Source organism: Chrysemys picta, chromosome 1, assembly GCF_011386835.1.
Source record: "Chrysemys picta bellii isolate R12L10 chromosome 1, ASM1138683v2, whole genome shotgun sequence".
Classification (NCBI taxonomy): domain Eukaryota; kingdom Metazoa; phylum Chordata; order Testudines; family Emydidae; genus Chrysemys; species Chrysemys picta.
Genome location: NC_088791.1, coordinates 29,767,443 through 29,792,275, shown reverse-complemented (window position 1 = coordinate 29,792,275; position 24,833 = coordinate 29,767,443). Strand labels below are relative to the sequence as shown.

At 41.9% G+C, this 24,833-nt stretch overlaps 1 protein-coding gene across 3 annotated transcripts in view; it reads right to left on the bottom strand.

Annotated features, from left to right (window-relative positions):
• The window catches only part of DLD (dihydrolipoamide dehydrogenase), a 55,349-nt gene that overhangs the window by 23,516 nt on the left and 7,000 nt on the right, over positions 1-24,833 (bottom strand). For all 3 annotated transcript variants that reach the window (XM_008173648.4, XM_024110206.3, XM_005292341.4), the window contains exons 4-11: positions 15,467-15,535; positions 7,584-7,653; positions 7,047-7,147; positions 6,540-6,683; positions 6,224-6,325; positions 3,806-3,996; positions 1,807-1,977; positions 979-1,168 (exon numbers count right to left, since the gene is read on the bottom strand). In XM_008173648.4, the coding sequence (XP_008171870.2) occupies positions 979-1,168; positions 1,807-1,977; positions 3,806-3,996; positions 6,224-6,325; positions 6,540-6,683; positions 7,047-7,147; positions 7,584-7,653; positions 15,467-15,535 (1,038 nt within the window). The remainder of the gene's footprint in view (positions 1-978; positions 1,169-1,806; positions 1,978-3,805; positions 3,997-6,223; positions 6,326-6,539; positions 6,684-7,046; positions 7,148-7,583; positions 7,654-15,466; positions 15,536-24,833) is intronic.

Genomic DNA, 24,833 nt, shown 5'->3' with positions numbered 1-24,833 from the left:
TCACAAGAGACCAGTTTAGAGCTCTTAAATTGTTGCTTCATGTTTGGAAAAATCATTAAAGAGAAACCACGAATTCGAATGTAAATAATTAGAACAGGTGATTATTTCAAATCAAATATTTTCTTACTGCAAAGGAGTGTTATACAGATGCCAATTTATCAAAAAAACAACCAACCAACCCACCCCCATAATCTGGCATTCCCAACTAGACAAGACATTTTTAACATTTACAGGCCTGAACAAAGCCAATCCTGCCTGGGGGCAGAGTAGTTGCACTTGGAGAGCAACAGGGAGACTGCAAGAGGAAATATTTTGGTGTGGCACTATTTACTATCCCTGGTGCCCTATTCACAGAGCCAGCTGTATTCCCACTTCCAGCAGGAGTAGTGGCTTTTCAAGACAAGATCTGAAGCAGATCCCATTTTGATGGCACTAAGACCTCATCTGCACTTGCAGACTCTTCCCCTAATAGATGCTTTTCAGACCTCCAATGTCTGTGCAGGTAGACTCAGTATGCTAGGCATAGTGTGCTTTGAACCACTGCATGCAGTTGCATCTTACACGCCTGCTGAATGCACTGCTCAGTAATAACACATATCTCCCCAAACACCCGTGATAAAATTAAGCCACAAAAAGATGTCATTTCAGACTAAAAGCTTGTTATAAACTGTGAAGAGTTTTCTCACGGGTTATGAATTGCATCTGCTTTGCACAACGTTGGCAACAGGGAGAGATGAATATCACCAATTAACAACTATTCGATAACACATTGCTAATGGGTGAACTTTCACAATGACTCAACCCTGTTTGATGCTGAGATACCAGCCTTATTAAATCAGAGCACTGAGAGTGAATACATGATATTTTTCTTGGAACACACATCTATGGTGATTCAGAGCAGCCACAACCCATAAATGCATTTACTTTAACTTATCCAAGACCCTAAAGTAATATGATCCAAAGAGAACCAGACAGTACCTCCTCTTTCAACTGTTCCTCTGATTTGCCAACCCAGGCAACTTCAGGGTGTGTGTAAATCACTGAGGGCACACAGTTATAGTCAATGTGAACTGCGCCTCCAGCTATCCCCTCAGCGCAGATAATGCCTTCATCCTCAGCTTTGTGAGCCAACATTGGCCCAGCAACTACATCGCCAATAGCATAGATGCTTTGAGACAAATGAAAAAGAGCAAAACATGGCTGTTTAAAAAGTACATATGGAGAATTTTAGATATATTATATGATAAATGTAGTAGTTTAAACATGTTTGTAAACAGAAAGTCTAACAAAAACAGATGAAAATAATTACCGAATGTGTATTGCTTCTGTACTTAATTTGCTAGATTAGCCCTCCAATTTAAGTTGAACAGCTATTTTCTATAGATTAGCACTAGTTATATTTTTTCAAATAACTTTATAAACTTTACTGTAATTTATGAAATGCTTACTTTTCATGTATGACCTGATTTAACCCAAGAGAAAACTAAAGGCCCAATTCTGTACACTGCTCTCCCTCCTTTGTGCTTCTAAAACGCTATAGGCGGTAGCAATTTATTTGGAAGTGTAAATTTGAATTTTCCTTTCCTTAAACAAGTTAAACTATAGTCAGCCACTATTAAAAACAAAAAGTAGTATTTTTGTAGGGTAATTAACCTTTTTCTTTCTTTCTCTTTCTTTCTTTCTTTCTTTCTTTCTTAAAAAGATCTCTCATGCTAAATAAAAATTCTGTTATCTTTGCTAGGAATATGTGAAGTAAAATGTGACTATTTGGAAACTAATGAAAATTGTTTTAAACATCTTGCTTACTTTGGAATTTTGGTTTGGAATCTGGTATTGACTGGGATTCTACCCTTGTTATCAAGTTCAATTCCAATATCTTCCAGCCCTAGGTTCTGAGTAAAAGGACGTCGACCAATGCAAACAAGTAATACATCACAGGTGATTACTTCTGTCTTTCCACCAGCAGCTGCTTCAATACTGAAGGATAGGGAGAAGAAAAAAAAAGTAACTGTCAACAGATACCACTTACAAGAAAACATAAAGATGTTAAATATAATTGAGACCTGGTAACTTCTTTGACTAATCACTAGATATAGAGATAGCAGTGAAGAGGAACGGGCATTGAAAGGTCTCAATAAAATGCAAGAAACGATTTCAAACTATAGTATGCTTAAGAATATCAAAACCGGACTTGCGGTTTAAGTTCACCTCATACTATAATCTCGTTACAATTAAGTGATATACTAAACTAAAGCATAAATTATGAGTTTCATAAATGTACACAATTACTTGAGTAATATTTTATCCTGCATCCTCTGTTTTTATACTACAAATACTGAAACAACAGCCACAGCATTGTACCTCTAAAGTTAGACAGCATTGTGGAAATGCTTGAAATCACTCTATTGAGCAATGATTTTGTTTAGATAGCCCACAGTTGCAGATGGCAGGGATCTCAAGATCTTTTCAGAGTTCATCTGTATCAGAAATCTATAAAGCACTGCTACTATATTATTATTGAGTTATACTATTTTATTTAGGTCCATAAGCTGCTCCCATCACCACAGTATCTGAGTGCTTCTGTGGTATCCATGCTCAGTAGTTCATTTACTTTCAGTTCTACCTCTCTGAGCTAAGGACAAGGTTATACTGTTTTATTTCTATATTTGTTATGGACAAGTGTACAAAGTGTAATTTCTGTGTACAGTCAATGTAACTGTTCATTTTTCATTAATAAACCAATACTGTTCATTAATAAACTAATACTACTTTTCTATTTAAAAACAAACAAACAAAAAAAAGACTGTTTACTCCTTATGTTCCTTCCTACATCTGAATTCATAGTCATTTGAAAAATCACTAGTGCTTGCAGTGGAAAATTATGTAGTAAGCGTTATATTGTCAGACAAAATTTTGACTTCTAGATGGGACAGAAGCAAATAAGTTCTGAAGACATTAAAATTCATATTTCATGTTAAGTTTCCTTGGTGTGCTAACACCATACAGGGAGAAAACAATCTGAAAATACAGGTAAAGCATCAAAGTGTGGTTTTTTTCATGAAGTAGCTGTTCTGTATGTTTTCATATCAGCATTTCTATTAGAAATCCCTTCTGTGGGTTTCAGTTTAGTTATGAAAATGCACTACTGGAGAGTTTACTACCTTCTATTCTGGATTGCTCCGCATACCTCTCCTTGCCTCCAGAAAATTTATAATGGACAAGATGACCTTTACCTCAACACCAGTTACCAAAGAGTCAAGAATTAATGGATTCACGGAGATGCATCCTCTGAAGAATAAAAATACTTATTTTGATGCTGTATCAGAGGGAAAGTCTTCCAATAAAGGTGAGGTTTTGATTTTGTTTTTACTATTTTCACTAAGACACCAATGTCTTTACCCTGGCAATTCTTCAGATTGAAGTCAATGGGAGTCTTGCCCACAAAGTGACTGTAGGATCAGGGAAATAAAGGCCTAATTTAAACTTCCAAACTGTAAGGTACTCAGTAGGGACTGAAATTGCATCCTTCATTCACCCCGTCTGGCATTAAGTAAGATACTGGAGTTCCAAAAAACTATGTAATTTTATATCCCCACGTGCACTGTAACAACTGAGTAAGTTAGGAATACAGTTTAAACCAGCCTTAGCTTTCAATTTAGTTGATATTTGGATTCATGTCCCACTGTCATTGTTTGTAGTTTTATTTATACAGTAAATTATACCCCAAATCTAAAGCTGTACTTTTAGTTAGATTTCTGGTAGGGAAGGATATATCAGCCCCAGATTTCATGTGTTAAGCACTTACGAAACATCAATCTTTCCATCTGGCCTCTTGGTGGCACCAGTAACCTTGGTATTTAGTTTAAATTTGAGTCCTTGTTTCTGAAGGATGCGCTGAAAGTTTTTAGAGATCTCCATATCAATACCCATTCCACCAACATGGCCCAAGAACTCAACAGCTGTCACATCTGCACCAAGACGCTGCCAAACTGAACCCTGCAGTCAATACAATAAACCATTATTTTGTTTTTAAAAAGAAAAACACCTTTGAAAGAGAAACTGCAATCTTCCATAGTTTAATATTTACTGCTTAGATTGTAAGTTCTTCAGGATGGGGCAATGCATAGCATGACAAGGCCTTCATTGGAGCACTACAATAGTGCTAAACATGATATGTGCCCATAACTCCACCTGGGAATATGTATGTATTAGATTGTTTATATGTATTACAGTCACAGGGACTGTGACCTTGTGGTGCTAGGTGCTGTACAAATTTGTAATAAAAAGTCAGTCCTTATCCCAAAGATCTTATAGTCTAGGTCAGGGTCTCAAACATGCAGCCCATGGACCGGAGTTATTTCCTGCAGCCCGCCATAGGCACCAACTCCACTGGCAGCCAAGCTCCCCTCGCCCCCAGCGTGCTGCATCCCCACTCCTCCGCCTACCTCCCAGCACTTCCCACCACCAAACAGCTGTTTGGTGGCGCTTAGGACTTTCCAGGGAGGACGGGGGAGGAGCGGGGATGTGGTGCGCTTAGGGGAGGAGGCGGAGAAGAGGCAGAGCCAGGGGCAGGATTTGGAAAAGGGGTTGGAATGAGGACGGGGAATGGGTGGGAATTGATGAGGCAGCAGCAGGGCCTCATGGACTAGACAAGCAGTCTGAGGTATGAAGTTCAGTATGTATGATTCTTTGCTGTGAGTGGTTGGGAAGAATGTTTGTTAAAAGTGGCAAAGTATTTTGTACGAATAGTTATGTTATAAAGTTCCTGCCATTACAGCTATGTTGATAGACTGTTTGTGTAGATAATCATCAATATTACTGACCACATAAGGAATAGTTACAGGTGTTTATATTTTATTAAAACCCCTCTTTGCATTACAGTTTTTAAAAAGTTAATACATTGACTTTTAATAGCATACTATATTACTCTTCATTTTTGACTATACTTTTGTATCGTTGTATGAAAAGGTTTCAGTGATGCGGCCCTTGGGTCAATGTACTAGTCCTCATGTGGCCCTCGTGGTGATTTGACTTTGAGATCCCTAGTCTAGGTCAATAAGATGCAAATGGTGTATGAAACAAACATGCAAAAGTTGGGGCACAGGAATGGTGAAGGGAGGACACACAATAACGTAAGCTCATTTCCTCGTAGACTAGCTGTGCACACTACTTCGCTCACTGGTTGCCTTGGCAATAGAACTAAATGTTGTAAGTACATACCTATCAAAACAATGCCAGATAGCTTTAATTTTACTTAAGAGAACTCACTGTCCAAGTCACTGCGCCAAAAAGTGCATAAGCAATTGCAAAAGCAAGAGCTATAACCATCATCATCATCCTTGCAAAAATCTACCTGTCTTAAGCAAGTCTCCCCCACTCACACCCATACACTTTAGAGAGAAAGTAAAATATTGCAGTTTTTTCCCATTAAAATCAAAGTAAAAAGCTGGTGAGTAGATTTTGTGCCTGGGCTGGGCATGGCATGATCTGACCACATTTTCAAGGTAGTTTTGTAAGGCCAAAGAATATATTTTTGAAATATTAGATCTATGTGGGGATGGGCAGGGTACAGGGGGAGAAAGGAGACAGACCTAGAAGTGCTGCATGGCCTCTTTCAATTCCAAAATGTTACTCCATTGGTTATTAGCTATGATAAACAAACAGCCTATCAACAAGATTTCCTGATGTTAAATGCTGCAAGTGTGTTTATGCTTCTAAAGGTGCTAAAATGACAGCCCTTTACAGTGAAGTTCTCTATTAATGTACAGACCAGGTTCAGCAGGGGCAACTGCAGTACAAGCTTCCCCATATCACTGAACTGGGAGAGCTTTAGAGGCAAGAATGTACTTCACCCTTTATGCTCATCCAATCCTCCAACTCTCTGCTGAGACTGCCAACAAGTTACAGTAGTTTTAATAATGTGGACACTTGTCCACTGAGAACTGAACTACAACCTGGCTTTTCATATAGACTATCACTCAGCCATCAGATCATAACTCTTGCTCACTGCCAATGTGGGATGATCTAACCAGTGACTTGGAGAGGAAATGCTCTCTCTCTCTCTCTCTCACACATTAAAAATCCCCTCAGCCGTATCATCCCCTATTAAATACTAACACAATGTACAGATTAACATTTGTAATTCCAGATCCATCTGTGCCAAATGGTTACATCCTGTTTCTTTATCTACTAGAAGCATAAGTTGTATAAATAAGCCTCTTACCAACTCCACACCAATGACTCCTGCACCAATTACAACCATCTTTTCAGGGACTTGTTTCAGTGATAGTGCACCAGTTGATGATACAATTGTGTCTTCATCAATCTAATAATGAACGAAGGAGAAAGCTTTTTACCTCCTCAAGAAGGAAGTTTACAGAGATTTTCTGTATACTATATACAAAATTCAAACTGTCTAAAGTATCTATCTCACAGCAATAACTAATAAGCTATAGAAAATTGTTACTCAGTAATGACAACCAGTAATAACACGATAATGAAAAACACTGTACCATTAAAGGTTACTATTTAAATTATACCGTAATTCCAGGGAACGGCGAAACTTCTGAACCCGTGGCTATGAGGATATTCTTTGTATTGATAACCTGAGTGCTACCATCTTCTTTGGATACTGTGACTTGGTTTTTGCCAGTTATTTTTCCAAATCCAGGCACATGTACGACCTTTACAAATGAGAATACAGTAAATACAAACTTTCACAATTTAAATTAATGCATAAATATTTTACAACCAAAATAACTTGAATCTCAATACATCTCTAGCGAAGCATGAATTCTCCACGGATAAACTAACCTTGATATCACTATATTGCAAACTGGAAAATAATGTGAAAGGAAAAAATAACTAAATATAAAAATAGTGAACTGCAGATAATCAAGTCTTCCCAAAAGTGAAGTGGTCAAATTCCATCACTGCTGATCATTCATTACCCATTCTAATTAATCTCTGAGGTGAAAAGGAGATTTAATAGAAAAGGAGAAATTTACCCAGAAAAACAATATGACAGACAAACAGCCCAAACTAACCTTGTTCTGTTTAAACAAATGGGCAATTCCACCTGTCAAGGACTTCACCGCACCACTTTTCTGCTCCATCATCTTCTCTAAATTCAAGTGGATTCCTGTAACTATAATTTTTTAATACAGCTTTACTTTTCCCTTGTATTTCAGTATCTTTATCCATCTCTTAACTTAAAAGTTATCTGAAAACAAATGAGTTCTGTATGTCACAGTAAGATGCGCGGAATGACCCCCACTAACTGGGCTAAAGACAGCATTCTGCCATCAAAATACAAAAAATAACCTTATATTTTTCAAATATGGCTAGAGGCCAGTTCTATTTTGTTACAGCAATAAATGAAACATTCTAAGTCAAAATTATCCAAGAAGCTGATTTCAAGGAATAGAAACAAGTCTCTAACATTTCAGTTGATTTTGGAAAACCTGCTAAGTTTTCTTACTACCTATTCAAGCAGTTAAAGTAATCAAAGATTTGCATATTTAAAAGACACTGCGCAAAACCATACTTGTTTGCAATACCACTAACTTGTACTGCATACTCACTTTCAATTCCCCTACTAGCAAAATCCTTTCCATGGGCCAAATGATACAGATGTGAGTTGTTCAGCAAAGCCTATTACATAGAAAAAAAAAAGAATTCATTTAGTATGGAATCAGATCGTATCATATTAAAAACATTCAAGCAGCTGAGATCACTGTTCATTCCAACATCAGCAGAAATTATTTTAGTACTAGTTTTCAATTAACACTTTCACCATTATCACTACAAAACCTTTATTCAAAATTAAAAAGGTACATTAGGACACAATTTAATTTTATGTAGTATATTTTATACAAGCCATTTTCCAAATTTTTTAGGCATTAAACACAGTTACAAAGTTAAACTGCACACAGAGGGAGAGCAAAATTAAGACATAATTAAACTAGAGAAAGAAAAGCCACATTCAAGCCTCATTTAATTCTGCTGACTTTAACAGAGTTAAACCAGGCATGAATTTGGCCCACTAGATTATCATTGAGAATTACAATGTTATGGAGCTTCAAGACAGACACAATTAGGATGTTCCAGAGACAAAGAGCTGCAGAGGAAAATTGTCTTGTTCTCTGCCCTACCGCATAATCTCACTTCTGAGGGAACATGAGGATATAGAAAAACTTGGAGGAGGAGCAGGAAACAGACCTAGTTAAAAAAATAAGTTATAATTGTCCTTCTGATACAATACCACCTCAGATTTACAAACTCCTCGGTAATGGAGGTTGTTTGTAACTCTGAACAAAACGTTCTGGTTGTTCTCTCAAAAGTTTACAACAACTTTGAAACATTACTATGCAGAAGAAAAATGCTGCCTTTTTTTTTTTTTTAAGTAGTTTACGTTTAACACAGTATTTGCATACTCTGGTTCCAAATGAGGTGTGGGGTTGACTGGTCAGTTCGTAACTCTGGTGTTCATAACTCTGAGGTTCTGCTGTAACAAGGACAATTCTAAACTGTACTCTGAAGTGGAGAGCCAGAGGAGATGCATGAGGATGATGCGTTTGTACTTCAGTGAATCTGCAACAGGGCAAAGGAGCAAAAATCTGCAGAATGCCAAAGTCTAGAAAACTGGGACTACAGGAGGCTGCAAATGAACCTCAAAAATACATAATTTATAATTGTGATAATACAGTTTATGTATATATTCTGAGTAAAACTACAGTTTGTCAGGCTGAGATAATCAGGTTTGTTTTTGCGAACCAGATAAATGTAAGCAGCGTCTATATGCAAAACTAACATTTTTATCAACCTGTTTTTTTTAATTTGTGACTACTTAGAAATTACTCTCCGGTCGGCATCACCACTGTGTAAGTCTTCAGCAATTAGAAAGGAAAAATGTTTATGTTAGAAAAGCCATGAACAAACACACACCAACACTTTTACTGTGATTGGATTTTGGCAGAGAACTTAATAACTTACTATTGCCATAATGAGTACGGACTATTCTCCCCTTTTATTAAGGGACCTTTTTTCCTCCTTGTTCAAAAATAAACTGTGGATGGCATCTAAGTTTAGCCGTGAGGTTCAAACAGCATGTACATAAAAACCTTAAATGAGGATAAATTCAAGACATAAAAGAGTGAAAGCTCCTTAATCAGATCCTAAAGGTCATTTCCCATTACTATTCACTGCTAAATCTGATTTGCAACAGATGCCTGGAAAGGTTTTCACTACATTGTATAGAGTATTACCTTTATTAGAGAGATTGTTATGAAGAATGCTCAGCTGACTTACAGAATTAAAAAACACATGTGCCAGTATTTATATTAGAATTCTTTTACTACTGAACTTTAAATGCACTGAGCCCTTCTATGTACCTGGCAAAACTTCTTGCTTAAACCACCCTTTCACTACATTCAAAACTTCTTGCTTAAACCACCCTTCCATTAACTAGGAGACAATGCAGGCAGCAGCCCAGCTGCAGAGTGGGGGCTATCCAGTTTATTGCACTGAGTGCAGCATGTATGATTACCTGCCCTGTGGGCGGGTGGCATATGTGTACATTCAGTGCAAGGAGCTCCTGGCCCTCAGAGACCACGTACGGACTTTGGAGGCCAGGGTAGCAGAACTGGAGGAGTTAAGAGAGGCAGAGAGGTATGCTGATGAGGCTTTCCGGGACACTGTAGAATTGTCCCACTCTGGTCAGACAGCCCCTGTGCTGTTGAGGAGGATGAAAGGCCCAGGGAAGCAGAGCAGTCAACGGGAGCAGAGGGAAACCTTCCCATAGTTGGGACCCTCCTTCCAGACGGTGCTGGGGTTGCCTCTTGCACTGAGGTTGCCTCTCCGGGGGAAGGAACTCCAGTTGCTACGAAAAGGCAGGTGTTAGTAATGGGAGATTCGAGCATTGAAACGTAGATAGCTGGGTTTGTGATGACCAGGAGAACCGTATGGTGACTTGCCTGCCTGGTGCGAAGGTTGCGGATCTCTCGAGGCATCTAGACGGACTTATGTGGTGCTGGGAAGGAGCCAGTAGTTGTGGTACATGTAGGTACCAATGACATAGGGAAGGGTAGGAGAGTTGTCCTGGAGGCCAAATTTAGGCTGCTAGGGAAGAGACTGAAATCCGGGACCTCTATGGTGGCATTCTCAGAAATGCTCCCAGTTCCACGCGCAGGGCCAGGTAGGCAGGCAGAGCTTCAGAGTCTCAATGCATGGATGAGATGATGGTGTAGAGAGGAGGGGTTCACATTCATTAGGAACTGGGGAAACTTTTGGGATGGGGGGAGCCTATACAGGAGAGATGGGCTCCACCTAAACCAAAGTGGAACCAGACTGCTGGCACTAAACATTAAAAAGGTTGTAGAACAGTTTTTAAACTAGGAGATGGGGGAAAGCCGAGTGCTGCAGAGGAGCATGTGAATTGGACAGAGACTTCTCTTAGGGGAGAGTCTAATGATAGAGACTCTCCGGGTTATAGTCAGGAGCAGAGGATGGAGGAGGATAATGTAAGGGCCAGATCAGATGATAAACATTCACATAAAGAATCTGACATATCAGAAAAGGGTAGACAAACAGTGACAAGTTTTTAAAGTGCTTGTACACAAATGCTAGAAGTCTAAATAATAAGATGGGTGAACTAGAGTGTCTTGTGATAAAGGAGGATATTGATATAACAGGCATCACAGAAACCTGGTGGACTAAGGACAATCAATGGGACACAATCATTCCGGGGTACAAAATATATCGGAAGGACAGAACAGGTCGTGCAGTAGGGGGAGTAGCACTATATGTGAAAGAAAATGTAGAATCAAATGAAGTAAAAATCTTAAGTGAATCCACATGTTCCATAGAATCTCTATGGATAGAAATTTCATGCTCTAATAAGAATATAACATTAGGGATCTATTATAGACCATCTGAGCAGAACAGTGATAGTGATGATGAAATGCTAAGGGAAATTAGTGGGGGATTTCAATTATCCCCATATTGACTGGGAACATTTCACTTCAGGACGAAATGCAGAGATAAAGTTTCTCGATACTTTAAATGACTGCTTCATGGAGCAGCTGGTATGGGAACCCACAAGGGGAGAGACAACTCTAGATTTAGTCCTGAGCAGAACGCAGGAGCTGGTCCAAGAGGTAACTATAACAGGACCGCTTGGAAATAGTGACCATAATACAATAGCATTCAACATCCCTGTGGTGGGAAGAACATCTCAACAGCCCAACACTGTGGCATTTAATTTCAAAAGGGGGAACTATGCAAAAATGAGGGGGTTGGTTAAACAGAAGTTAAAAAGTACAGTGACTAAAGTGAAATCCCTGTCCTTTTTAAAGACACCATAATAGAGGCCCAACTTCAATGTATACCCCAAATTAAGAAACACAGTAAAAGAACTAAAAAAGAGCCACCGTGGCTTAACAACCATGTAAAAGCAGTGAGAGATAAAAAGACTTCCTTTAAAAAGTGGAAATCAAATCCTAGTGAGGCAAATAGAAAGGAGCATAAACGCTGCCAAATTAAGTGCAAGAATGTAATAAGAAAAGCCAAAGAGGAGTTTGAAGAACAGCTAGCCAAAAACTCCAAAGGTAATAACAAAATGTTTTTTAAGTACATCAGAAGCAGGAAGCCTGCTAAACAACCAGTGGGGCCCCTTGATGATCGAGATACAAAAGGAGCGCTTAAAGACGCTAAGAAACTAAATGGATTCTTTGCTTCAGTCTTCACAGCTGAGGATGTTCAGGAGATTCCCAAACCTGAGTCAGCTTTTGTAGGTGACAAATCTGAGGAACTGTCACAGATTGAAGTGTCACTAGAGGAGGTTTTGGAATTAATTGATAAACTTAACATTAACAAGTCACCGGGACCAGATGGCATTCACACAAGAGTTCTGAATGAACTCAAATGTGAAGTTCCGGAACTATTAACTAAGGTTTGTAACCTGTCCTTTAAATCGACTTCTGTACCCAATGACTGGAAGTTAGCTAATGTAACACCAATATTTAAAAAGGGCTCTAGAGGTGATCCCGGCAATTACAGACTGGTAAGTCTAACTTCAGTACCGGGCAAATTAGTCGAAACAATAGTTAAGAATAAAATTGTCAGACACATAGAAAAACAAACTGTTGAGCAATAGTCAACATGGTTTCTGTAAAGGGAAATCATGTTTTACTAATCTATTAGAGTTCTTTGAAGGGGTCAACAAACATGTGGACAAGGGGGGGAATCCAGTGGACATAGTGTACTTAGATTTCCAGAAAGCCTTTGACAAGGTCCCTCACCAAAGGCTCTTACGTAAATTAAGCTGTCATGGGATAAAAGGGAAGGTCCTTTCATGGATTGAGAACTGGTTAAAAGACGGGAACAAATGGTAGGAATTAATGATAAATTCTCAGAATGGAGAGGGGTAACTAGTGGTATTCCCCAAGGGTCAGTCCTCCGACCAATCATATTCAACTTATTCATAAATGATCTGGAGAAATGGGTAAACAGTGAGGTGGCAAAGTTTGCAGATGATACTAAACTGTTCAAGATAGTTAAGACCAAAGCAGACTGTCACGAACTTCAAAAAGATCTCACAAAACTAAGTGATTGGGCAACAAAATGGTAAATGAAATTTAATGTGGATAAAGGTAAAGTAATGCACTTTGGAAAAAAATAACCCCAACTATACAGACAATATGATGGGGGCTAATTGAGCTACAACAAGTCAGGAAAAAGATCTTGGAGTCATCGTGGATAGTTCTCTGAAGATGTCCACGCAGTGTGCAGAGGCAGTCAAAAAAGCAAACAGGATGTTAGGAATAATTAAAAAGGGGATAGAGAATAAGACTGAGAATATATTATTGCCCTTATATAAATCGATGGTACGCCCACATCTCGAATGCTGCGTACAGATGTGGTCTCCTCATCTCAAAAAAGATATATTGGCAGTAGAAAAGGTTCAGAAAAGGGCAACTAAAATGATTAGAGGTTTTGAACGGGTCCCACATGAGGAGAGATTAAAGAGGCTAGGACTCTTCAGCTTGGAAAAGAGGAGACTAAGGGGGGATATGATAGAGGTATATAAAATTATGAGTGATGTGGAGAAAGTGGATAAGGAAAAGTTATTTACTTATTCCCATAATACAAGAACTAGGGGTCACCAAATGAAATTAACAGGCAGCAGATTTAAAACAAATACAAGGAAGTTCTTCTTCACGCAGCGCACAGTCAACTTATGGAACTCCTTACCTGAGGAGGTTGTGAAGGCTAGGACTATAACAGCATTTAAAAGAGAACTGGATAAATTCATGGTGGTTAAATCCATTAATGGCTATTAGCCAGGATGGGTAAGGAATGGTGTCCCTAGCCTCTGTTTGTCTGAGGATGGAGATGGATGGCAGGAGAGAGATCACTTGATCATTGCCTGTTAGGTCCACTCCCTCTGGGGCACCTGGCATTGGCCACTGTCGGTAGACAGGATACTGGGCTATATGGACCTTTGGTCTGATCCGGTACGGCTGTTCTTATGTTCTTATTTTTGCTCAGAAGCTAAGTATCACAAAGCAGTGCAAACTTTTCTTTAGATATTAATGGATCTCTTGCTATGAATGCATACCATGGAGATTTAGTAAAAGCTTGAATTTGAAACAGTGAGAGACAGTTTATCATTATGCTTATCATGATGTCTGTTATGTTATTCACTTGCATGCTGTGAGCACAGTTTGTAATGAAAAATATTGCACATGTTCCGAGTGTTGCGGTCAATCTGGTAGTTTTGATCCAGTACTGCTTCCTATTCAGCACTCCCTATTACACAGGGCAGTGACAAATGGCCTCAGGAGAAGGCCTAGAAGCTGGGCATAAATCCCACTTCACAACTCTTATCCCATTTCTGTAAGTGGAGAAGCTAGGTGGCAACCACAGAACTAACCATATAACTATAGCTAAGGCTACGATTTAATCACGGGTATTTTTAGTAAAAGTCATGGACAGGTCACGGGCAAGAAACAAAAAAAATCACTGCCCATGATCTGTCCATGACTTACATCATAAATACCCCTGATTGAATCGGGGGGGGGGGAGGGAGAGGGAGGAGGGGGGCGCCGCAGGGGGGGGAAGCCCCAGGGGGGCCAGCAGCTGCTCCGACCACTGCGGGGGGGGGAAGGGGGGAGAGATGGAGCAGCCCCAGGGGCCCGCTGCTGCTCTGGCCGCCACCGGGAAGGGGAAAGCTATGGAGGGCCTGCTGCTGCTCCAGCCACTGCTGGGAGGTTGCATGAAGTCACGGAGCCCTAACTATAACTCCCAAGTGACAGATAAAATATATCTTCCATTATGTTCTGCTCCCAAAGCCTCTCATCTTGAAGGATCTCCAAGTGCTTTAGAAACTTGGAAAGATAAATTCTATACAGGGATCACTTCATTCACCACTGAAACAACAGCTCTTTCAACAGCACAGAGCAACATTTCTGCACCATAGCTTAAATCGGGAGCAAAGATTATTGTGTTCAACTGAAACTTCAAGGGGAATTTAAGTAAAATTTAATTACCCAGACTGGAAATTTGTCCAAAACACCACTATTGACACCAGGAACGAAATGGGGATATTTAATGACGGCACACGTTTAAGACCTTGGGTTTAAATTCCATCAAAAAAACAAAAACAAAACAAACCCCAGAGATATTCCTCCCAAGCAAGCGGGCTTTGAAAGACTGATTCAGATGGGAGGCCTGTAATGAGGTTTTTTCTTTTTTAAGCAGACAAAGAAGTCAGAATGAGAAAACAGAAATAGTTACCAATGTGGCAAAGTATGTTACCAGATGACAGGAAATACCTTCACAAAGCAATTTTTTTCACAACAGAAAAGGAAAAAGACAAGTTAGGTTGTTAATCTATATAAAATATTTGTAAATACATTACAACAGACCATGGGGCAATATTAGCTGCAGTATCCCAATAGCAAATCATCTGAAATGGGAATTTTCCTTTCCACGAACATCTCAAGATGACCATTACCACAGCCAACAACAACCTGAAAATAGACACTAAATGACTATGAACCGTAAACGGCTCACTCGTTTATAAATGCAGAAACAGCATTATGACCATCTTTGACTTAATGCTGCAAGCCCTTTCAGAATAAGCTCACTCATGCTAGAGGTTTAAAGAATTGATCATCTGCGGTAATCATAGTGTTTCTAATAGAAGAGCCTTGATTGTGTTTAGTTGGTTAACGCCATAATCTTGTCAGCTCATTGGCGCTCTGAAATAAATCTGTTTCTCTCTCCTTGTGTTGCTATCCGTTCCCCTTCTTTTTCCAGTCTAGTGAATGGAACTATGACAATGACAATGGAACTATGACAATTTACATCATCTGAGGATCTGTCCCCTGGGCTCTTCACACTGCATCACTATTCAAATCCACAGTGAAAAAATGATACAAATTAGAGATAAATGCACACTTGCCTTGGAAGGAATGCAGCCAACATTCAAACAGGTTCCACCCAACGTTTCATTTTTCTCCACACAAACAGTCTGGAATAGAAGAGGAGAAAACCCTTTTAAAGCCATACTACATTTTTATTTCCTAAAAGCCAGATTTGAAAATCTCAATGAATACCAATGACAAAGGAAAATTACTCTTCCTGTAATTCTACTTCTCACAAGATATTGTGCAGGATTCTCATTCCTGGGTTTAGCTGGAGACTGATTTGAACTCCCCTAGCTCTTCACTCTCTCTCTCTCTCTCTCTCTATTTTTTTTAAACAAATCCTTTTTGAGCAATGACAGCAGGGTAACCCACTGTCACCATTTATACTTGTAAAGAAGTATAAACACTGCCCTTCCCCTTCAAGTGTTTCAATAAGTTCTTTCAACTGAGCAGGAGTTGAATCTCTCTGAAAGATGATTGCCTTGAATTAAATTGACATAGGATCAAAAAATGCCTCAGAATAATGAAAAACAAGGTGAAATAGGGAAAGACAAGTAAAAAGAGAACCTTTAACACTGAGGGGAATGGATTGGTGAGTAAATCTTGTGAAATGATCTTCTCCACCTTGAGAGAAACAATTACAAGGCAAGTAATGTTTCCCTCTATAAAAATACCACCACCTTGTGGGATTCTCACTTCAAGAGTAAGAAGTTCTAGGGATATCCCAGAAGAAAAATGAAAATAAAGCTACTCTGAGCAGCAATAACAAGGCCAATGTCAACTGTTTAAACAGGGAGAAAGAAAGGATGGATAGAAGAGATCTCTCTCTTCAAAATCCATCATCAGACAACATACATCCAGAAAGGTATCAGTCAGGAACAACACCCTGTGCAAAAATTGGCTAACAAAAAAGGGACACTTGGAAAGAAAACAAAACTTTTCTTGGAAACAAGAAATCTTGGCCTCTCCTCCTTGCAAACAAGTTCTGTAGTGCACAGGGTTCAACATGGGAGTCCCTCATTTTGGGAACTGTAAGTTTAACTCTGTCTGGAGGAGAATATCCGGGTGAAGTGCTTCAACCGTTTCCTTAAATTTCTCATTTTCTGCCAAAGCAAATGAGACGTTAGCAATAAAACTGCTAAAACAAAGTTTAAGTCCCTTTCCCTTCTTATATAATAGTATAATCATTGATTGATCTTTTCCGTTTTGGGTGTGAAGACCAAAACCACTCCTGAACCAAGCTGATGTTGAAGAGCTGCTGGAAAGCCCAGAACAGGGACTTATTGAAGGTATGTTTTGAAGCTAAAACTTTTTTCAGCTGCCTTCAAGACCATAGCAGCTGCATTCAGCCACGCATTATTCATGGGCTGGTCCAAAACAGGATACAAAGGCATGGTAACCCTTTTGAATGGGGCTTCCAGGCCAAGATACCTCTAAGCTATAGTCCTTGTAGATGCCTTGACCAGCTTCAATTAGAAGTAGCTGTCTTGAACAGTTTCTGCAAGGATTGAGGAAAGGCAGGATTCTCCCCTCAAGACTCACTGTCACTTCTCCACAGTGATGTATTCAGTATCAGATGACTTTTCTGTTTCATTTGAATCCAAACAGCAGCTCTCATCATCCTAACTGTCAACAAGCCCTTAGTCTGGTGACTGGAATTCACTAGGCAAGGGTGTCATAAGTGCTTTGATAAGAACCAGTGATGGCTGTGCCAGTGTACGAAGCGCCAGTGTCAAGGCCAGAATTTCTTGCATTGAGCACAGATTCCTCCCATCGCTCTTCAAGCACATGAATGCAGGAGGGGCAATCCAACATCTTTTTGACTGCTGCCTTAAGGAGCTACTGGCTCCCTTCTGGCACCTCCTGCCTTTATCTCATGTGGAGACTGTCTCATCCAGTGAGCCATTTTTCTAAGTACCATCAACTACAAGTGCCAAGGCCTCACTGTGACAGTGTACCCCATAAGGCTTTATGGGGAGGGGGTGCTTATAAATGTATGTATGACATAACTGGAATATGTTTTGTGCTGCCTGTGCCATGTAACATATCTCCGTAAGGGTTGTGATCTACTATATCTATTCATCCTATTTGTACGTATATATCATTTTCTACTCGAGCTTAAGAATATGGGCTGTATGCTTGCCTGATTTCTAAGCAAGCTTTGTGAGGCATTTGGTCAGCTTCTTTAGGAAGGAATTTGCCAGGTTAAGTACCTGATCAGGAGACACTTAGGGAACAATGCATCTTGGAATGCTCCAATCCACATGAGAAGTCTTCCTGGAGACATGCAAGATGCCATGTGGACAATGCAAAGACTGAGTCATGCAGGGGCATGTGACTTGCCCAGGTGACTCCAAAACTCCATCTTGGAGCTGGGCTTTGCAGAGGAGGGAGGTCTCCACCCACAAGAGAGAGTCTACTTAAACCTGTGGGAGACCCCTCCATTTTGTCTTCAGCTGGCTAAAGAAGGAGCCTCTCCACCCCCCCCCCCCCCCCCAGGATACTTGAAGGAGACTGAAACAAAGGACAGTAACTACAGGGGGTGTGAGTGATTGCTGGACCCAGGCTAAAAGGAGATTAGCCTGTAAAAGGGAGCACTCTGGAACTGGTGAGGAAATTATCTGTATTCAGTTTGATCAGGCATAGATTCGCGCATTTTATTTTATTTTGCTTGGTGACTTACTTTGTTCTGTCTGTTACTACTTTGAACCACTTAAATCCTACTGTCTGTATTTAATAAAATCACTTTTTATTTAGTAATTTACTCAGAGTATGTATTAATACCTGGGGGAGCAAACAACTGTGCATATCTCTCTATCAGTGTTATAGAGGGCGAACAATTTATGAGTTTGCCCTGCATAAGCTTTATGCACGGCAAAACGGATTTATTTGGGTTTAGACCCCATTGGGAGTTGGGCATCTGAGTGCTAAAGACAAGCGCACTACTGCGAGCTGTTTTCAGGTAAACTTGCAGCTTTGGGACAAGTGATTCAGACCCTGGGTCTGTGTCTGGAGCCAGACAGGAGTGTCTGGCTCAGCAAGACAGGGTGCTGGAGTCCTGAGCTGGCAGGGAAAACAGAAGCAGGGGTAGTCTTTGCACATCGGGTGGCAGCTCCCAAGGGGGTTTCTGTGATCCAACCCGTCACAGTGGCGTAGTCGAGCAGGATCTGTGCACAGCTGATTGCTTTGAGATACTGGTAGTGATTTTAAGTGAGTTTTAAGTGTGGTGGCTGGAGAACAGACAAAGTGGTTACTGGTTTGTTATTTTCTGTTTGCTTATTTCGGGCAAGGGAAGTAGGGACAGAAAAGGAAGCTCTCTGTTAACTAAGAATCTTCTGAGCTGAGTGCATCTCAGTTTCAGTGAACTGCAGAGGGGTTGTGGCCCAGCACAAGAAAGCAGGACAATGAGTACTAGTGATCTCAGTTCCAGTGAACTGCAGAGGGGTTGTAGCCCAGCACAAGAAAGCAGGACAATGAGTACCAGTGACGCTGCTATTAAACTAAAGCTGGCCAGGTTGGAAGCAAAAGAGAGAGAAAGTGAACATAGGAGACGGCTGGAACTAAGACAATTAGAAATTAGTGCCATGGAGGCAGAACATGCAAGGGAAGAGGCTGCCCACAAGAGAGCTATGGAGGTCGAGGCAGCGAGGGCGGAGGCAGCAGCAGCGAGAGTGGAGGCAGAGGCAGCTGCCCACGAGAGGGCTATGGAGGCCCAGAGGGAGGCCCGGAAGCATGAACTGGCTGTTATGGAGTCAAAGAGACTAAACCCTCCCCCTGCTGGCTCCACTTCCCCAAAAATCCACAAATGGGAGCGGCTATGTCCACAGTATGATGAGTCCAGCGATATCGCCGAATATTTCATCACCTTTGAGAGACTGTGCACCCTCCATGCCATCCCTGAAGATCAGAAGATGACCACATTGATAGCAAAATTGACTGGCAGAGCTCTGGACATATTCAATAAGATGCCTATTGATGATGCTTCAAACTATGGTAAATTTAAGGAACTGGTTTTGAAACAGTTTCAGGTTACACCTGAAACCTACAGGGTTAAATTCAGGAGCCTTAAGAGGGGATCTGGATTAAGTAATGTGGCTTATGCCAATGAAATGAGAGATTTGGTAGATAAATGGGTGCGGGGGAGAGGCATTACCAGCTTTGAAGGGATGTGTGATCTAGTTACTCAGGAACATTTCCTGAATATGTGCAGTGATGAGGTAAAACAGTATTTGTGGGACAAAAAGGTAAATGCAGTGGGTGAACTAGCTGAGTATGCTGACTCTTATGAACAAGCCCAAGCTGCAATCAAACACAAACCACTGGCAGAAGGGTATAAGGTTGGGGGAAAGCAGAATCACCGTTTTACCCCTGGGTCTGGGAAAAAAGAGGCTGGGCGGTCACCTCCCCATTCCCCTGGTACTCGACCCAAATTTCCTGTGCAAGCAGAGGAGCCCAAGAGGTGCTATCATTGTAAGTCCACTGAGCACCTGAGGAATAAGTGTCCCTTACTGAGTGAAGCTGCGGCTTCTCAGAGCCAGGCTGTGGCCTCTTTCCACACAGGGTTTGTAAAGCTTGCTTCCACACAACCAAGCAATGAGCATATGCATGCTGTTAAATTGAATGGTCAGATGCTTCTTGGATTAAGGGACACGGGTGCTGAGATTTCTGTGGTCAGGAGGGACCTAATCCAGGAGAAGGATCTGTTGCCAGGTAAAATGGCAGAATTAGAGCTGGTAGGGGGTTACAAAGTCCTTGCACCTTTAGCTAAAGTACACATGCAAACTCGGGATTTGCAGGCTGAGCTGACTGTTGCAACGGTGGCAAACAATTTTGCACCGTTTCTACTGGGGAATGATTTCTTTAGTGTGGCAGAATCTGTCCCAGGGTTGGTTAGCAGTGAGAAGGAATCTTGTGCTAAAAGCCCCAGAGGGGGGGGTGAAGTCACACCGACTGCTGGGGGAATAGGAGAGTGTCTCTTAGGTTCCTCTGCAGCAGTAAAGGATGCAGCTTCGGGGGCAGGGATGGTTGTGGCCAGTTCCTGTAGCCCTGGGGCTCAAGGGAAGTTCCAGAGGGAGGAGCTGGATGAAGCCAGCTCCTGTCCCGTAATCATCTCCCCTGGGGAGGGGGATGTACCACCTTGTAGCAAGGAGGCCACCACAGCTGCTGACTGCCAGGAAGTTGCAGGTCAGCAGGGGGCTGGGCCTGCCCTGGGGTGCACAGAGGCGTGTGTCCCAAAGGTGGAAGTTGGGGTCCTGGGGACCGCTGTGGTGGGAACAGGCCCCAAGGACTCTATAGCTGAGTGCCAGCCCAACCCGAGTGGAAGGGGAGGGATTTTGCTGGCCAGCGAGAGGTCTGTCGTAGCTGGTAGCTGTGAGTCCACAGCTGGGGCAGGATCACCTTCCCTTTCAGGAGACACAAAAGTGTCGGACCCAGAGGGGAGATCAAAGAGGGAAGCCCAGATGGAAGGTCAGGGGGGGCCAGAGAGTCCACCCACCTTTTGTGGGGAGGGGCTTTCCCAGGAGGAGGGTGAAAAGTCTGCATTCGAAATGCCAGCCCCCTCTCCTGTGGATCAGGTTTTAAGGGAAACCTGGGGGTCAGGTCTCCAGGATGAGGGGGTCTATCCAGCTGACCCATTGGAAACAGCAAGTGGGGTGCCCAAAGGGGTCCAGAGCACCCCAGGGAAAGCTGCTGTTCTTGCTACACTTGCAAGAGATAAAACTCTCTCTCCAAGACAGGGGGGGGGAAATCTCTTCATGGGAGGAACTTCACAAGGGGGTGGGGCCCAGCCCAGAGAAACTCCAGAGGGAGGGGCCGAGGACAAGTATGGTTGTAGTACACCCTTTCCTGGCCAAAGACCCAAGCACATGCCCGAACTAGAAGTCTTCCCCAAAGAGGCAGAGGAATCTGCATCAGAGGGTCTACCAGAGGGCACAGAGAACTGGGAAAATGCAATGGGTGCTAAACAAGTCAAATTGAGTGAACGACGCCTGTCCACTTTAGATTTGCTGTTAACCTTGTGTCTTTTGCTAATTCACCTATGGGATCAAACAAAAGAATTCACACTAGTGGTAAACTCTTTAAAGATGTGGAACATATTTGATTTGTGGAATAAGCTGTTATACATGCTGGGGATGGTGACAGGACAGCCCCACCAGCGTGTTACTTTACAGCCCATACCTGTAAAAAGCAGCAAAAGCATAACAGGCCTATGCTGCTGTGTAGAAGGGGAAACTGAGGCACACCGCCTCATGGCATTGGTGGCTAAATGCCAAGATACCTCCACGTTAATGAGTATTGCTGCCTGCATTCTGTTAGCAATACTACATCCCTACCTGTTTGCAAGCATCTGGGGACCAGGGACCCCAAAACGGGCTAGAACCTCCAGGAGTGACACCATATGGTTTCAAGGTACTGAAAGGAAGTGTGACCAGAAACAAACAGAAATTTTACAGGTACTGCCTCCGCCATGGACAGTGTCCAAGTCTCTGGCAGTAAGTTCAGGGGGAGGGTGTGACAGTGTACCCCATAAGGCTTTATGGGGAGGGGGTGCTTATAAATGTATGTATGACATAACTGGAATATGTTTTGTGCTGCCTGTGCCATGTAACATATCTCCGTAAGGGTTGTGATCTACTATATCTATTCATCCTATTTGTACGTATATATCATTTTCTACTCGAGCTTAAGAATATGGGCTGTATGCTTGCCTGATTTCTAAGCAAGCTTTGTGAGGCATTTGGTCAGCTTCTTTAGGAAGGAATTTGCCAGGTTAAGTACCTGATCAGGAGACACTTAGGGAACAATGCATCTTGGAATGCTCCAATCCACATGAGAAGTCTTCCTGGAGACATGCAAGATGCCATGTGGACAATGCAAAGACTGAGTCATGCAGGGGCATGTGACTTGCCCAGGTGACTCCAAAACTCCATCTTGGAGCTGGGCTTTGCAGAGGAGGGAGGTCTCCACCCACAAGAGAGAGTCTACTTAAACCTGTGGGAGACCCCTCCATTTTGTCTTCAGCTGGCTAAAGAAGGAGCCTCTCCACCCCCCCCCCCCAGGATACTTGAAGGAGACTGAAACAAAGGACAGTAACTACAGGGGGTGTGAGTGATTGCTGGACCCAGGCTAAAAGGAGATTAGCCTGTAAAAGGGAGCACTCTGGAACTGGTGAGGAAATTATCTGTATTCAGTTTGATCAGGCATAGATTCGCGCATTTTATTTTATTTTGCTTGGTGACTTACTTTGTTCTGTCTGTTACTACTTTGAACCACTTAAATCCTACTGTCTGTATTTAATAAAATCACTTTTTATTTAGTAATTTACTCAGAGTATGTATTAATACCTGGGGGAGCAAACAACTGTGCATATCTCTCTATCAGTGTTATAGAGGGCGAACAATTTATGAGTTTGCCCTGCATAAGCTTTATGCACGGCAAAACGGATTTATTTGGGTTTAGACCCCATTGGGAGTTGGGCATCTGAGTGCTAAAGACAAGCGCACTACTGCGAGCTGTTTTCAGGTAAACTTGCAGCTTTGGGACAAGTGATTCAGACCCTGGGTCTGTGTCTGGAGCCAGACAGGAGTGTCTGGCTCAGCAAGACAGGGTGCTGGAGTCCTGAGCTGGCAGGGAAAACAGAAGCAGGGGTAGTCTTTGCACATCGGGTGGCAGCTCCCAAGGGGGTTTCTGTGATCCAACCCGTCACACTCACCTAGTGCAATGAGAAGCCAATACTTATTGGAACCCTCTGATTCAACCACAGCACATACTGCTTCAATGGTAAAGCCACCACACTGGTCTTAATGGGGACCATGGCCTATGTCAATGCAGCTAGCACTAACACTCAATGTTGGGGTGCAATGGATTTGTCTGAATCAGGTTTTTGCTTTAAGGGCTTAAACTTCAAAGAACTCCGTTCCTCCTTATGCCAGATTGAGAGGAGTCTCCCACTGGATCACCTCAAAGAGGGCTTGAAGGCACTCCGCATGTTTCTTCAATGCTTAGCATGACACATCCAAACATATTCAGTACCCCTGCACACCACAGATGAGTCTGAGGCAGACAATGCAGACTGATCAGGTTTGAAGCCTCCCTCCTTAGATGTCACACCTATGACACAATGCATCATGTATAAATGTCTCGAAGGGAACATTGGACCAAAAGAGAAGTAGGCATAGAGCCACAAAAAGAAATGTAGCATCAAAAGAATGGAACAGGAACTAGGGAGCCAAGTAGCCTTAAGGCTCCTAATAAAAGCTGTAGTGCTGAGCACTTTAATTCAGGTACTGGTGCATCAATTCTGGGAAACATCAACAAACAAAAGACCTCAGTCATACCAGGGTACTGGCCACCAACACACAAATGAAGGGTCAAGGCAACAGAACTATTTGCACTGAAGCACTGAGACAGGCACCATAGTGCTAGAGGCAATGGACTCTCATTTAGCACAATTGTACCAGACCTGCATAGAAAGCAAAAGGATACTAAAGGATTCCTAACAAGGCATCATTGAGAATAAAAAAAACTGGCGCAATGGCCAGTGAGCCATACGATGCTGCAGGGACTGTGGTCACAAAAAGAACCTATCAGAACATCCAGAGGGCAGCATTTATACTTGGGTGGAGTTGGGACATGACAGCCAGTAGGGGCCTGGAAAATAATATTCTGCAACTACCACCCTCCAGGAGGTTAAAAAAACCAAAAGCTCTTAAAACTAAGGGAGTTCCACCAGTAAAGCTATGTTCATGAAGTGAGAATTGTGCTGAGATGTGACACACTGACAATAGCCTGCAATATCCTGAACAAACCTTACTGAATTAAGTTAAACCTTACTGCTAACTGTTGAAGTAAGTTAAACCCCAAAGGTGGGGTGATGCCTGGCAAGCTTATGAGCAGATGTGTAGGTTCTTTTGTTGTCTTAATATGTTTTCTCTGTAATGCTTTTTACCTTAAGAATGAAGTAGGCTTGCTTAGAAAGAACTGCGTGGTAACATCTACCCAGAGCAACCTCTGTTACCGGTCTCTGAAGAGAAAGCAAGTAGGTCTATTTAGGCAGACTATCTTTGCTGGGAAATACACAGTGAAAGCAGGGAACTGTGCAGCCTGCACATATCCTGGTCACAGGGAAGTGAGATGCGGGTCTCCATCCAAGAGAGGCAACAGCTGGGGAGCTAGAAACCTAAGAGTGGGTGCCCTTGCTGGACCACTGAGGGGAAATGTAGGGCAGTTGTTCTGAACTGTGATAATATCTTTAGGAAAATATATTTTCGTCTCTCAATATTTTCAAAAATTACTCTAGAAAACTCATTTACTTCCCATTGTTCAGAGAGTGAAACAGAGGTCACTTGAATCATCTGTCTAAATTATGAATAACTAGTACCCATTACATGAAAGCTGCTTTGT